This window comes from Pipistrellus kuhlii, unplaced genomic scaffold (genome assembly GCF_014108245.1).
Source record: "Pipistrellus kuhlii isolate mPipKuh1 unplaced genomic scaffold, mPipKuh1.p scaffold_m20_p_155, whole genome shotgun sequence".
Lineage (NCBI taxonomy): Eukaryota > Metazoa > Chordata > Mammalia > Chiroptera > Vespertilionidae > Pipistrellus > Pipistrellus kuhlii.
In genome coordinates this window covers 46,758-62,029 of record NW_023425466.1, presented here as the reverse complement: position 1 = coordinate 62,029, position 15,272 = coordinate 46,758, and the positions used below count along the sequence as shown (strand labels likewise).

At 60.8% G+C, this 15,272-nt stretch overlaps 1 protein-coding gene and 1 long non-coding RNA gene across 2 annotated transcripts in view; one reads left to right on the top strand and one right to left on the bottom strand.

The window, feature by feature from the left end:
• DTX1 (deltex E3 ubiquitin ligase 1) overlaps positions 1–7,112 on the bottom strand; it is a 36,894-nt gene extending 29,782 nt beyond the window's left edge. The window contains exons 1-2 of the mRNA XM_036439459.2: positions 6,983–7,112; positions 5,506–6,454 (exon numbers count right to left, since the gene is read on the bottom strand). Coding sequence (XP_036295352.1) covers positions 5,506–5,764 — 259 coding nt within the window. The 5' untranslated portion in view covers positions 5,765–6,454; positions 6,983–7,112. The remainder of the gene's footprint in view (positions 1–5,505; positions 6,455–6,982) is intronic.
• A 1,701-nt stretch (positions 7,113–8,813) lies between these two features.
• On the top strand, positions 8,814–11,788 carry LOC123652424. Its single transcript, XR_006741768.1, has 3 exons — positions 8,814–9,529; positions 11,165–11,267; positions 11,512–11,788. It is a non-coding gene; the product is annotated as an uncharacterized LOC123652424 (long non-coding RNA).
• Positions 11,789–15,272: the final 3,484 nt, after the last annotated feature.

The window sequence follows — 15,272 nt, the reverse complement described above, 5'->3', positions numbered from 1 at the left end:
ACGAGGCCTCCCTTCCACCCCCCTCCTCCTCCTCTCTCTGTCATAGCTTCCCTTCCCACCCGGCCCCGGGCCTGCTCCAGGATCTTGCTGACGCCGTCCCCTCCGCCTCAAAGGGTTCCTCAAACCCTACAGGCCTTCCGAGGACTCCCCCTCCAGGAAGTCCTCCCTCTCGGGGGCCTCAGGCACACGCTTCCCCCACCACCCGCCAAGGGACCTCTCCTACGAGGCACGTACATTTTCCCTTCTCGAGTGGGAGTGCCAATTATGTGGTTACCCATATCGCCTCATTAGTCCTCCCGATGGCCCTCACAGGCGGGGCCTATTCCTGTTCCCATTTCAGGGCAAGGAACCGAGGCTCCGAGAGGTGGAGGGGTTGCCCGTGGTCACACAGCCGGCCAGGATCTCTCCCTGTGGCCTCCCGGTCAGAGGGCTCAGCTGCTATATTCCCATCACCATCTCTGCCTTCGCCTCACCGGGCTCCTCCATCCATCATGCAGGGGTCCCCGGGACCCCGCCCAGGGTCCCGGCACCGAGCAGGCACCTCTGACTGTAAACAGAAGTGAGGATGGACGGATGGTGTCAGAAAAGACTCTGGAGCCGAAACCAGTTTGGCTCAGTGGATAGAGTGTCGGCCTGGGGACTGAAAGGTCCCGGGTTCGATTCCGGTCATGGGTATGTACCTTGGTTGCGGGCACATCCCCAGTGGGGGACGTGCAGGAGGCAGCTGATCAATATTTCTCTCTCATTGATGTTTCTAGCTCTCTATCCCTCTGTCTTCCCCTCTGTAAAAAATCAATAAAAAATATTTAAAAAAAAAGAATTAGTTGGGGGTTGAAATAAAAAAGAAGAGACTCTGGAGGCAGATAAGCAGCCAGAGGCCAAAGGTTGGGGTGCGGGACGGGGGGAAAGGCCCTGCGATGGTGGAAATGGAGGCAGTGTGACAGGTGGAGTGAAAGACACCCACGTGTGGACAGACGCCTCCCCACCCAAACATGCACAGCCCTCTCGCCCTGATGTCAGGCCCAGCGCCCTGGGCCTCTGTGCGTGGCTGGGAGAGGGCCCCACAGGGTCCTGCAGTGAGGGAACCGGCCCCGGAGGCCTCTGGGTTGCACAGGCTGTTCCTGACTTGGTAGAACCCCCGAGAACAGATCCCAACTCAGCTCTCCAGCAGGGAGGGGAGAGGGGCCTTTCTCAGCCCAGCACTGAAGGTCACCTTGCTCATTACCCCTGAGAACGGTTTGGAAGGCTTGGCTCCAGCGTGGGGTGGCTGGGCTGTGTGACCTTGGGCAGGTTACTCACCCTCTCTGAGCCTCTGTGTTCTGCCTGTGCAATAACCTGCCTGGGAGGAGTCTACATTCTGGCAGCGTTCTCCCTGGTGATGACTGCTCCTCCCTCTGGGCGCTTCCCCCCCCCCCCGCCCCCCCCCAGCTCCCCCAGCCTCCAACAGCCTGAGGCGTCTCCAGACAGATGTGCCCATCGAGGCGGGGACCGGGCCTGCGTGGAGCCCAGGTCCCCCACCCAAGGGATGCAGTCAGCCTGGGAGACGTGGAAGCCAGGGGCCACCTGTGACTCCAGCCCAGCAGCTGGGGCGCAGGGACAGCCGTGCTGTGAACCTCGGGGACAGCAGCTGTGGATGGTCCCCAGCCTGGCCTCCCCCGGCCTCCGCTGTCCCAGCTACAGAATGGGCAGAAGGCTGCCATCCGTCCCCCAGCTGCAGAGGGGGGGAGGGGGGGAGACACCACAGTCAGAACAGTGCCCCTCCGCCCTGCCCCCGCCACGGGAGCCCAGGGAGGAACCGGGAATTGCCGGAAAGCGGCTAAGTCACATCGCTGTCCAGCTGTGGGGACCACGTGGAAACCCAGGCTCCGGGGGAGGGAAGCTGTGGCCTCTCGGTGTGTGTGTGTGTGTGTGTGTGTGTGTGTGTGTGATGTGGCCCAAGGTCACTGCATTCCCCGCCACATGGACCCGCCAGGCTTCAAAGGGAACCTCACAAGCCGTGGGGAGCGATGGCAGCCGCCCATGAGGGAGGGGTGAGGGGGCGCCGGCTGAACAAACAGCAGCCCCGGCCTGCAGCCCGAGCCCGTCACCTGGACTTCCTTTCCTGGCGGCGTTCATGAGGGCCAGTGCTGTCGCACACACACACACACACACACACACACACACACACGGGCGCCTACCCTGGTACACACCACAGGCGTGCCTCTCGGCACACGCCGTGCCGGGCGAGCTGTGGCCCCGGCCCTGGCTTGCCCCACTTGCGGGATAAGAACACAATGGGCAGAGGTTGGCACACACCACCCCAGACCACGGCCTTCCGCCTGCTTTTGTGCAGCCCACGGGCGAGTGTGAGAACTTGGCCAAGTTCATTCACTGACACGCCGTCCCCGGCTACTCCTACGCCACCACGGTGAGAGGAGCTGGTTCGGCAGAGACCGTGGGGCCCACACAGGCCAAACTGTGTCCTGTCTGACTTTCCTGGGAAGCCTGCTGGCTCCGATGCTAGGGCACCAGCAAGGCTGGGCAGCTCCGCTGCATCCCCCAAGTTCAAGTTCAGCCTCAAGGGACGCGTCGAGAATTTTACAATGACAAGATCTAGATAGCTGTGTCTATCTCAGTACATATATGCAAGCTTTGGGTTTTACAACTTTATACTGTTTTGTGGGGAGAGGGAGAGAGGGAGGGAGGGAGGGAGGGAGGGAGGGAGGGAGGGAGAGAGAGAGAGAGAGAGAGAGAGAGAGAGAAGAGGGAGAAGGGAAGAGAAGGGAGAACCATTTTAAGATTTAGGATCTGCCACTCGTCCTCCTGTGCGTCTATAATATTTAGCACACGTGAGGCACATGGTAGGTGATTAGTCAAGGTTTGTGGGATAAAACAACAGGTTTGGTTCTTTCCATCAAGCCAACGACCTTCCTCGAAAAGCTGCTGCCCATGTCACAGATGTGGAAACTGAGGCCTGGAGAGGCGAGGACATCTGCCTGAGGGTCTCCCCTGGACCATTAGCCATGAGGACAGGATGTCCCGGGAGAAGTGGGGCGCACACACACTAAGACACGTCCGGTGGGGACGCGCCGCGCCCCTCCCTCTAGCAGTTTGCCCGGCTTTCGAGGTCCCCCACCCGCCCCCAGGGTTCCCAGTCTTCGCCCTCGCTGGGTCTGGGCAGGCTCCCAGGAGCCCGCGGAGGGAGGGATGAGGGCTTTTTTCTCTTTTCCGGCAAACAGGGGCAGGCGCGGAGTGAGCCGTTCCGGGCGGGGGTGTGGCGGGGGTGCGGCAGGGTTGCGGCGGGGAGGAAGGGCCTGCTGAAGGGGGAGGGGTGGAGGAGCGAGGATCCCAAGTGGGGGTGCTGTGAAGAGAAAAGGGCCCCAACATGGGGGGAGGGCGGAATCAAAGCCAAACTGGCCAGCTCGGCGGCCTTGGGTGGGACTAGCCCTGTTCTAAGGAACCCAAGTCCCCACACCAGACCCTGGTTCCATCCAGCTCTGAACCTGCAGGAAACACCGAACTCGGAGCCGCGGCGAGAAAAGCCACCTCCTGTGGGCGACCTCGGCCTCCGGGAGGAACCAGAGCGTGCGGCACTTCCTGCTTCCCTCGGCGGCACCGGCCTCGGGAAGAATGGGCCCGAGGATGCGACGGTGATTTGCTCCAAACATTTAAAGTCCTTCTCCTGGCCGTCCAGGCCGGGCTCCCACCTCATCCTGTGTCGCCTTCCCCACCAGCACGGCACCAAACGCAGCGGGTTTGAACGTCCTCTCCTTCCTACCACAGGGCCTTTGCACGTCCCCCCTGCCCGGAACACGGCGCCCTTCCCTCACTCTTCTAACTCCCTTCCTCAGTGAGCCTTCCGTGACATCCCCCCACCTCTCCCGAGACCAGGTTTATCTCATGTTCGCAGGCCTGCAGCCGATTATCTGTGAGATTACGTGTGTGTTTGCTCCCCGACTACCCCTGCTCCACCGGGACCTCCAGCCGCGGCCCCGTGGCGACCCTCTGCTCAGGGCCGGCTCCTCGCCATGGCCCAGTGCCCCGCGCAGGGTCGGACACACAGTGGGACATGAATACACGGTCACATGGCGGCGGGAATGGAAGCTCGCACACCGGGACCCGCCGTCAGTGCCGGGGGTTATGGGGATCAGGATGTTCTGAGAGGTCACGTCCATAAACAATCTGTCGTGGGCACACCTGGCTTCCACCCTCAGAGACCACCGGCGAGGCCCGTGCTGTGTTCTAGGGCAGGTGGCCCCCAGCCTGTAGCGATGATGGCCTGTTCTGATCTCCCTGTCCCGCAGGTGGCTACCAAGCACTTGCTCGTGGCTAGCAGGACCGCGGGACTGAATTTTAAATTGTGTTTAACTTTATCTCACGGGAGCTTCAATAGCCACCCGGGGCTCGTGGCTGCCGTGTGGGGACGGCACAGCTCTCGAGAGAAGGGACGTGTCCTCCTGCCTGTCCCATGTGGTTCTGCCACCCAGGGGTCCCCCGGAAAGCCCCCGAACCCCCACTTGCTGGCCCTCGGGGTCAAACAGGACAAGGAAGGATTTGCCGGCAGCCCCCCCAGAAGGCCGGACCTCCCCACCCCGCACTGTCCACCCGCTTGGCACAGAGACCACCTGGCCGCGGTGATGGCACGTCTCCGGAACTGTTGTCACCTCTCACACCATTGCCAAGACTGCCACCAGCCTCACTCTCTCCATCAATAATCACCCCATCTCACCGACCCCCAGACAACCACCAGCACAGCCGTCAACACCACAGTCACTACTCCCACCACCAACTCTACCTCCTCCGTCTCTACGGCCCCGCCCCCCACCAATGCCACCAGCATCCTACCATCCCGACACCCCCCACACACGGGGAGCCGGTACGGGGCACCCGCTCAGAGCTCCCGCTGTGGGAGTCAGTGGCCTGGGCCTGAGTCCCAGCTCTGAGTTCAAACCCCTTAGCTGCCTCTGTGAGCCTCAGTTGCCTCCTCTGTAAAATGGGAGGACGGCTGATACTAAACGCAATCGTGAGGCGGAACCGCCCGCGATGGGAAAGAACCCAGTGAGGAAGTATGTGGCGATAATGGAGTGCCAGCGTCCTACGTTCTATGCTCAGCGAGCCCAGGTTCGTTCCATCCTCACGCAGCCGTGAGAGCTATGGACCCATTTTACAGATGAGGAAACTGAGCCCCCGGAGAGGGGATGATGTAACTCGCCCAAGGCCCCGCAACTGAGAGGCTGGATCGGGACTGAATGCTTACCCTGGACGAGGCCAGGCTGTCCCTTTTTTTGGGGGTGAAGACAAGGGTGGGGGAAAGACGGGGGGGGGGGGGGGGGGAGGGGCCGAGGAGGTGGAGGTTGGATCAACAGACTGGCCTTCCTGAAGCCCCAGGCTCCCTCCTGAGGGATGCTGGGGGATTTCGGCATCTCCCCAGGAGAGGTGGTGTGAGGGAGGGAGGGATGCTGGTGGCGTTAGTGGCTCTGCCTGGCCCTCGGGTGGGGTGGGGTGGGTGGGGTGCCATCAGCTCACCCGTGTCCTGACGGAACTGGTGCATGGACTGCAGGTCGATGACGTAGGGCACCAGCTGGGCGTCCACCTGGCCCAGGACCACGGAGCCGCGGGAGTCCTCCTTGAGCACGTTCTCGATGTGGTGGCACACGGTGGCCGAGTAGGGCCGCCAGCGGCTGTGCTCGTTCAGCCACTCCCACACCACCACGCGGGCCACGTTCTGCGGCGGGAAGCCCAGCCCGCTCACCGGCATCAGCATGCCCTGGCCCGGCCGGGACATGGCTGCTGCCGCCTCGGGGGCCAGGACCCCGAGGGGACGGCCCGAGGCCTGGGCCGGCCGGGGAGCAGGTGGGGACTTCCCCTCTCCCCAGGGAGGCGGCCGGGCCTGGGTGGCCTCCGGGCCCACGGCCTGTCCTCCGGGAGGCCCCGGGGCCTCGGTCACAGGCGTGTGGGAAGTCTCTCCAGGTCCACGCAGCCTGAATCAGTGACAGCAAGTGTCCTTCTTATGACAAATGCTGTTGCTCTAAATTCCTTGGATCCCTCGGCTCAGCCACGGGAGAGAGGCAGCCGCCCCTGCTCCAGGTCTAGCCTCTCGCCAGCTGGTCTGTCCTCCTTCCCGGTCGGTCGGCCCAGGGCCTGCCCCCAGGGCAGGCGGGGCCCAGTCGGCCGCTCTCCGCGGCGCCCGCCAGCCCTCTGCGCTCCCGGCTGCGTCCCCGGCCCCAGCCCGGCCCCGCAGGGCCGCTGGCCTCCTCCGGGCCGCCCCACCGACGGCTCCTGCTGGCAGGGGTGTCCCTGTCTCCGGGGCCCGCTCCACGCGTCCTGGAAGGCCTGAGCGGCTGAAGAATCCACGAGGATGGAGAGGAGGGGGAGGCGGCGTGTTCACAGCCACCTTCCGCTGCGGCTCCCGAGCTGCGCGCAGGGCCCAGGGGGCGGGGGCGCGGGCACGCCCCACCCCACTCGTGCTCGCGACCTTCGGGGAGAGAGACCAGGAGGAGAGGGCCCTTTAAGAAGAGAGCGCGGCACCCCCTCTCCCCTCTGCCTTCCCCCGAGCGCGAGCGATCACCGCCCGAGAACAATGGGGAGCCGGTGAGGGTGGGCAGCGAGGGGGGAAAGGGGTCCCCGCCCGGGGTCCCCAGGGGCGGGCTGAAGGCAGGGCGGCGGCCGGGGCAGGGTTTTCGGGGACTCTGGCCTGCGAAGCCCCCTCTCCAGCCCCCCCTTCCTCCCCCCCGTGCGCTCCTCCCCCTGCCCGGATGCGGGGCGCGGGGATGCGGGGCGCGGGGATGCGGGGCGCGGGGATGCGGGCGCTGCAGGCCGGCCCAGGCCCCTCGAGGGTCGCGTCCTGGGAGAGGGGAGGCCGGGGTTGGGTCGTCCTGGCTCCCGGCCTGGGGGTGAGAGCCCCCCGCCCCAGCCCAGCCCCCCCCCCCCGCCCCAGCCCAGCCCCCCCAAAGCGCGTGCGGGCCGCAGGAGTCAGGGGTGGGGTCCCGCACCCCGCGCTCACCGCCTCCCTCGGCCTCGTCTCGGCCTCCGATCGCGCTCAGCGCCGCCGCCTCCGAAGCGGGAGGAGCCGCGGCGCCGCCTCCGCCCTCTCCACCCGCAGACAGACTCCGCCGCCGCCAGAGGGACGGACGCGGGAGCCGGTGCCGCCGCCGGGATCCCGCGGGTGGGAGGCGGCCGCGCCGCGCACAGGGGCGGGGAGGGGGGAGGAGGGGGCGGAGGAGGAAGGGGAGGAGACAGATCGCAGCCCTGAGGCTCACACACAGTCCCTGGGGCGCCCTACACCCCAGCTAGGCCCGCGGGGGACCCAGGAGGTCCCCTCACCCCCGGGCAGGCGCCCGGCATGGGGTGAGGGGCCGGTGGGTGGGTTGCCTGCTTGCAACTCGGTCATCCTGACATTCCCGTTGCCCAGCCCGGGGCCTGGCATAGACTAGGTGCTCAGTAAGTGCTTGGCTGAATGAATAAGATCCTTCTTATTGTCTAAAGAAGGATCTAAATACCATCCTAGAGGAGCATTCTTCTCTTCAATCATTCTGGGGGCGGGGAGTGAGGTGGGGCCCGTTTCTGAGCGGAACGGAGGAATCACGGAATCGGAAGTGTGCACAGAGGGACACGGAGGCCCAGAGAGGGTCAGAAACAGGCCCGGGGTCACACAGCAGCTGAGAGCAGTGCCCAAACACCAACCCAGAGCAGATTCTCCCGGAACCCAATTCGCCAGCCCAGAGCTCACGTCCCCGACACCCACACCTGCTCCAGGTGAGTGGGGTAGCAGCAGGGGGTGTGGCGGGGGACCCAGGCCTGGAGGCAGAGACTTTCGGAGGGAGGAGACAAGGGCAAGCCCTCCTCATCTCATTCGCAGTTGCTTGCAAACACTAGGTGCTCAATAAATGCGGGGTGAGGGTTGGCTGGCTGGGAAGGGATGCAGGTGTCAGGTGACGGCAGCGGCTCCAGTGAGGATGGGATGGCCTCCCCCCTCCCCCCTCCTCTGGCACGCTGGATGCAGCTGAGGACACACATCGGCTGGGGGGGTGGCCCCCGGGGGCCGGCGGTTGTTTGGATTAGGGGAGATGAAGGATGCATCCGGGAACTCCGGTCTGGGCAGCAGATGGGGGTCAGTGGCCTGTGAGGGAGCCTGCCCAGGGCAGCCCACGCTCCCCTTCCTCCCGCAGGGCAGATGGCGATGAACTAGTGGAGGTCACGGGCAGGCTGCTGGGGGTGGGGGGTGGGGAGTGGGGGGGGGTGCTTTCCCAGAACCTGAACTCCGGTTCCCCAGCCAGCCAGCCGGCGTGACCGGCCCTCCCCAGGCCCCTGCTCTGTCTGCAGCCCCGTGCCTGATGGGCTCTTCCAGACTGGGTCAACGCTGCTGCTTGTTTGGGCCTGCGAAGTCGAGAGAGAGAGAGAGAGAGAGAGAGAGAGAGAGAGAGAGAGAGAGAGAGAGAGAGAGAGAGAGGGAGAGAGAGAGAGAGAGAGGTTCTGTCGGGGGGCAGGGCCAGCGCTGCAGGGATAAGGCTCTCCAGGACCCCTGAGCTCTGGGATGTTAGCTTGGGCTCCCCCGATGGCTTTCAGGGGGTCTGTGAAGGCCTCTGCCCCCCTTACACACAGACATGTCTGTGCATTTTTCTGGGAAGATGGGCTCTGTCTTTCAGAGGTTCTTCTTCTTCTTCTTTTAATATATTTTATTGATTTTTACAGAGAGGAAGGGAGAGGGAGATAGTTAGAAACATTGATGAGAGAGAAGCATCGATCAGCTGTCTCCTGAAACACCCCCCCCCCTCGGGATGTGCCCACAACCAAGGTACGTGCCCTTGACTGGAATCGAACCTGGGACCCTCCAGTCCACAGGCCGACGCTCTATCCACTGAGCCAAACCGGTTTCAGCCAGAGGTTCTTCTTAAAGGAGGCTGTGACGCTCAACCACCTTATGTTAGAGAAGGGGATGGGGGACCCCAGGGTCACATGGAAATTTAGCAGGAAGTTGCCAAGAAGAACCCAAGACAGCAGACCGTAGAATGCCATTTCAGGGTTGAGTCAATGCCACTGCCTCCGGGAAGCCTTCCCTGAACTCATCCCATTTTCCCTTCTCCTCCTTTCCCCTTGCCTGGATCGGACACACCGTACCACCGTTAGCCACTTCAGTGCTGCCCCTGCTGGCATGAGACACCAGGACACCAGGACCTGAGTCTTATCCATCGTGTACCCTGTGCCTGGGGCTCTGTATGTGATGGTTATCGGGTGTCACGTACCCATCGTGTGCCAGGCAATGGGACAAACACTCAATCGCGAAGTTAAAAAAAAAAAAAAAAGTGTATGTAATAAATCCCTAGAAAAAGAATCTTGGGTTCTTCTTGGCAACTTCCTGCTAAATTTCCATGTGACCCTGGGGTTTTCTCTTCTGAGTGTTTTCGTCTTGCTTCCTCGCAGCCATGATGTTAGTACGTCGTCAGTACGATGGAATCACACTGACAAGGAGGGAGAAGGTGACCCGGCCACGTTCCCGGGTGACCGAGCTCCACATCAGATCCGGGGCCGATCGCCATCAGCTCAGCGGCATGTGAGTGACGCTCGCAGTGATGTCCTCGCTCTGGTGCGGGCTTCTCAGGAGAAGATGCAAAGTGGAGAGCAGGCGCTGCGCCCGGGGACCACCCCTGGGCGATGGGCGGCGACCCAGGCCAGCCCTGATGTGGTTGTGGGATGGGAACCAGCCCATTCACGGAGTGCTTTCTAGGCATCATATTTAAGATTTATTTCTGAAATATATCTTTATTGGTTTCAGAGAGGAAGGGAGAGGGGGAGAGAGACAGAAACATCAACCATGAGAATCATTGATCGGCTGTCTCTTGGATGCCCCCTATTAGGGATCAAGCCTGCAACCCAGGCATGTGTCCTGACCAGGAATCGAACCCAGTCCTCCTGGTTCATAGATCGACTACTAAACCACGCCGGCTGGGCTTGGGGGACTTTATGAAGCAATTTCAGTCCTCTCAGGTGTTGGGACAGATTTCCCAGATGAGGAAACTGACCCCGCAGAGGTTGTGACATGCTCAGGGAGCAGCCGAACCAGAAAATCCTTTGGCGCCGTTGGTCCTGGGATAGGAGGTGTGTGGCCCATTTCCAGTGTGACCTGCCCTCATCTTGGGTACCCTGGGGCAGGGGAGTCCTCTTCTCCAGCGCCTGGGTCATCTGGAGGCCTGGGGGCAGCTGGGCGGGTGGGCACCCAACATCCAGGACTGCTGTGTCTCTAACAGAAGGCAGGGACCCAGAGGGAAAACGGGGCTCAGAGCGGGGAGGGACAGGGATGTCTCCGGAGTGCTGAGCAAATCTGGAACAACTTGGAGACAGGGTGAGAGAAGAGAGAGGGAGAGAAGAAGGAATGGAGAGGAAGGGAGGGAGAGGGGGTGAGGAGGCAAGTGGGAGAGAGGGGGAGAGGAGATCTAACTTTCTCAGGGACCTTGGTGTCTCCCCCCCGCCCCCCACTAGAAACTACCATTGAAATGACATAGGAAGGGTGCACTGCGCCTCCTGGTGGTCATTTTGCTCTAAAGCTGGAAGGATTTCCAGGTAATTCATCTTTATTTTTATTGTGGCAAAAACAATTTTATGTGGTAACATAAAATTTACCATTGTATGGATTTCTTTTCTTTTTAAAATATATTTCTATTGATTTCAGAGAGGAAGGGAGAGTGAGAAAGGCAGAAACATCAATGATGGGAGAGAATCATCGATCCGCTGCCTCCTGCATGTCCCACACTGGGGACCGAGCCCGCAACCCCGCATGTGCCCTGACCTGGAATCGAACCATGACCTCCTGGTTCATAGGTCAATGCTCAACCTCTGAGCTATGGCCACGGTGCGTTACTATTTCTAAGTGTGCATTAAGTAGTGTTAAGTGCACTTACATTGTTGTGCAACCAATCTCCAGAACTTTCTCATCTTGCAAAAGGGAAACTCTGAACCCACTAAACCCTAACTCTCCATTCCTCCCTTCCCCTGGCCACCACCATTCCCCTTTCTGTCTCTATGATTGTGACTACTCCAGGTACTTCATACACATGGAATTATACAGCATTGGTCCTTCTGTGACTGGCCTTTTTCCCATAGCATGATGTCTTCAAGGTTCATCCATGTTGTAGCATGTGTCAAAATGCCCTTCCTTTTCATGGCCGAGTAACATTCCATTTGTATGCAGATACCATGATCTGCTCAGCCATTCACCCGCCCATGAGCACCTGGGTTGCTTCCACCTGTTGACCTGGAATAGGGCTGCAATGAACATGGGTTTCCATGGACAGGTGAGTGACAGGCCTTGGTTTCCACAGTTCGTGAGGGTGGGAAGGATGTTGGGGGCCCGGCTCAGCTGGGGGTACCGTCTCCAGGGATCAGAAGCTGGCATGTAGGTGGGTGCTGTTTTTAGCAGATGCTCAAGCATGGCACGGAGGACCCGTGCTTGTACTGCTGAATTGCCACACTGAGTACGGTGGCTCTGGGGACTCAAGCTTGTCCCTTATCCTTGCTAAGTGCCTGTCGCACCCACAGACCTGATAGCACATTCAAGGCAGTGACCAACCGAGGCCGCCCCTGTGTCAGGAACACGAGAGGTTTCTGGAGACCCCAGCACACGGCCCCTCACGTCCCTCCGAGTCCCATGGCCAGCACGGAGGCTCAGTTCCTTAGAGCATCATCTAATACGCCAAGGTTGTGGGTTGATCCCCGGTCAGGGCACATACAAGAATCATCCAATGAATGTGTCAATAAGCAGGCCTTTCTCTCTCCCCCATCCCCTCTTTCTCTAAGAAATCAATAAAAATCTTTATCAAGCCGAAACTGGTTTGGCTCAGTGGATAGAGCGTTGGCCTGCGGACTGAAAGGTCCCAGGTTTGATTCCGGTCAAGAGCATGTATGTTGGTTGCGGGCACATCCCCCGTGGGGGGTGTGCAGGAGGCAGCTGGTCAATGTTTCTCTCTCATTGATGTTTCTAGCTCTCTATCTCTCTCCCTTCCTCTCTATAAAAAAAATCAATTTTATATTTATGTAATTTATCTATCAACGAAGCTGTGTAGGGGCCATGGGCTGGTTTGTCCTCCCCTGCTTCTAGTGAGCACGTGGGCTCTTTGTGGAACTAGCAGATTGTTTAATGAGGCCTCGCGGCAGGGGTCACGATTTCAAATGAACCCCCGCTCCAGACCATGGTACTGGGGCTTCTGGCGGCAGGCCTCATTGTTCCCTAGGATGGGCCTGCTTCCTGCTCAGGAGAATTTCATTCTGATGTCACATGGTAGCGGTCAAAGCTGGGCTGCTAAGGGCAGCTGCAGGAGCAGCCCACAGGTCCCACAGGGAGGGAGATGCAGGAGAAGGACTGAGAACGGAGGACGAGGGTGTGTGTGTGTGGGGGAGAGGGGGACAGGACTCTGTGTGGATGGCACCCTGGAGCCGCACCCTGGGGCGTGGGGGTGGGGGAGCTGGGATGCTGACTCTGAGTGCAAATTTCCCCACCCAAGTGGGTTTACATGAGATTGTTAGAAATCCAGTATTTTCCTTTAACAGTAGGAATGGGGCAGCAAGGGGGAAATCTAGGAGAGCAAGAACCCCCTCTCCTCTCCCTCCCCCGCCTCCCACCCCCACCTCCAACCCCCCACCCCCACCCCCAGCTACACGTGCAGGCCAGACTTGGGGGAAGGAAGCTCCCTCCCTGCAAGCTGGAGGACAGCCTGCACTTGAATCACAGCTTTTATAAGAAACCGGTGGTCCAGCAAGCAAGCTGCTTCTCGGAGGTCTGGGAGCTGTTCCGGCAAAGGACTGGAGCTGAGGAGGGGCTGGGGACTCCCGTTTGTAACACGCTGGTCAGGGACCCCGGAGGCCAGGACTCCCGTCTGTGTCTGCAGGGGCGGCGAGGGGAGGGCGTCTGCGGGACTCAGTCCTCAACCTGCGGCCTCGGCCGCCGACTCCAGGTGGACGGTGTCCGAGGCCGATTGAACTGTAGGGCACCCGACCGGTGTTGGGGGATTGGCCAGTGTGGGGACCCCTCTCCCAAGTCTGGGGTCAGGAGAATGGAGGGCAGACTCCCCCCTCTCACATGTGACTTGCCTGCCATGGGCACTGCTGATTCCTCACGGGGCCCAGCCCCAGCCCCCAGCCTCCAGCACCCTGCCCCGTCCCCAGTCCCCAGCCCTAGCCCCCAGCACCCTGCCCCCAGTCCCCACTCCCCAGTCCCCAGCCCCCTGCCTCCTGCCCCCAGCCCCCAGTCCCCAGCCCCCAGCCCCAGCCCCCAGCCCCCTGCCCCCTGCCCCCTGCCCCCAGCCCCCAGTCCCAGCCCCCAGCACCCTGCCCCCAGTCCCCAGCCCCCAGCCCCTAGCCCCCTGCCCCACAGCGCTCACTGCTGCCAGCCCCAGAGGCTGGTAACTCCCTAAATGGCTGCACATCCATCCAGGGGCTCAACTCAAGGCGAGCTCATTACCTCACAGCCCGCAGGTGGAAGCCTGCAGGCCTGTCCGGATTCTCTGCTCTGGGTCCCCGACTGGAAGCTCCGGGGTTGCCCCAGTTCCGGGTTTGCCCGGTGGTTGGAGCCCGTTTCCAGTGACCGCAGCCCTACGGCCCCTGTGACCTGGCTGGCTGCCCGTGGGGGTCCCTCTCTGCCTGCCGTCCCAGTTCACAGCTCTGCCCCTCCCTCCACGGGGCCTCCAACGTCAGGTGGGGCGGGAGCTCTGCTTAGGGCTGGGAGACGGATTGGGCTCAGCTGAGTAACCCAGGACGCGCCCCCTCGTAGATCAGGGAACATAGCCTCAGGCTCAGGGGTTAGCGTGTGGACATCTTTGTGGGGTGGGGGGCTTCCCATCAAACTCTTCCCAGACTCCTCCTGGGCAAAAATACTTGATGAACAGTGCTGTGTGCCTCACGCCAGCAGGACCTCCGTGCCTGGCTGTGCTTCTGGGGAAGCTACGATGATACGGTGGGTCTGGGAGGTGACCGTCTGCCCCCCGGCTGCATGTCATCAAATGGTCTCCTCCATCAGGCGCCTCTGCCCAAACCATTTGTTTCACCGGGCGTTGCAAAATGGTGGCTTCTAATGTGTCATCCCTTTCCCATACAGTAAATACACACTGAGTGGCCTCGGCCTCTCGGTGGGGCCGGGCCACTCGGATCCTCACATCCTGCTTCTGCTGCCGTCCTCCCACTGGGTCCCACTCCGCAGCGCACGCTCACACAGGGAGAACTTTCTTCAGTCCCCGGCTCCGAGGCTCCTCCCAGCACCAGTGCCAAGACATAGAGCTGCAGAGCTCCCCGGCCCGGCTCAGTGGTGGAGCATCGGCCTAGGAACCAGGAGGTCTCGGTTCCATCTCTGGTCAGGACGCATGAGGGGCTGCGGGCTCGATCCCCCGCAGCGGGGTGTGCAGGAGGCAGCCGATCCATGATTCTCTCTCCCTCTCCCTTCCTCTCTGAAATCAACAAAAATGTATTTTAAAAGAAAGAAGAAATAGCGCTGAAGAGTGACAACGTGTTGCCTGCTCAGATGCGACGCGGTCAGCCAGAGGAGCCTCAGGGCAGAGCAGCTGTGGCTCCCAGCACACAGGCTCCAGAAAGTCCCTTCACTCACGAATTCTCCTCACGCCTGGTCTCGTTCATGGTCTTCCCATCAAACTCTTCCCAGACCCCTCCCGGGCCATTGTCCGCTCGCCGCGTGTGGCCCTGCTTCTGATCCTCTCGGACTTTCTCTGACGTAGTGGGGCCCTCATGGCCAGGGTAACCGGGAGTGGACGAGGGCCTGAAACTTCGATGTCTACTGACTGCGGAGAAGATAGGAAAGAGAAGGGTCCCTCCTGCCTCTGAGGTCCTGGGGAGGTCACTTACTGTGTGACTGAAAGTGGCCCTTCGTCTTCCTTTAAGGGTAACGAGGTGTGTGCTGGTCCCAGTGGGTCACCCTCGCCCTGAGAGGAGGGGCAGTGTCTGAGAGTTCCCCCTCTATGTGTCTAGGGCAAGTGTGTGTGTCTCGAAGGGAATGGTACTTAGTTGCGGACTGAGTAGATGGCCACATAGGGTGGTCCTTCTTTCCTTCTTTAACCGCAAGTCATAGCTGCTTTCTTTGTCTTTCTCTAGACAGGCGCAGTGGTACATTCTTTCCTTTGCTTTTTTTTTTTTTTTTTTAAGGTTATTTTATATTTTATTGATTTTGTACAGAGAGAAAGGGAGAGAGATAGTTAGAAACATCGATGAGAGAGAATCATCGATCAGCTGCCTCTTGCACAACCCCTGCTGGGGATATGCCCACAACCAAGGTACATGACCTTGACCGGAATCGAACC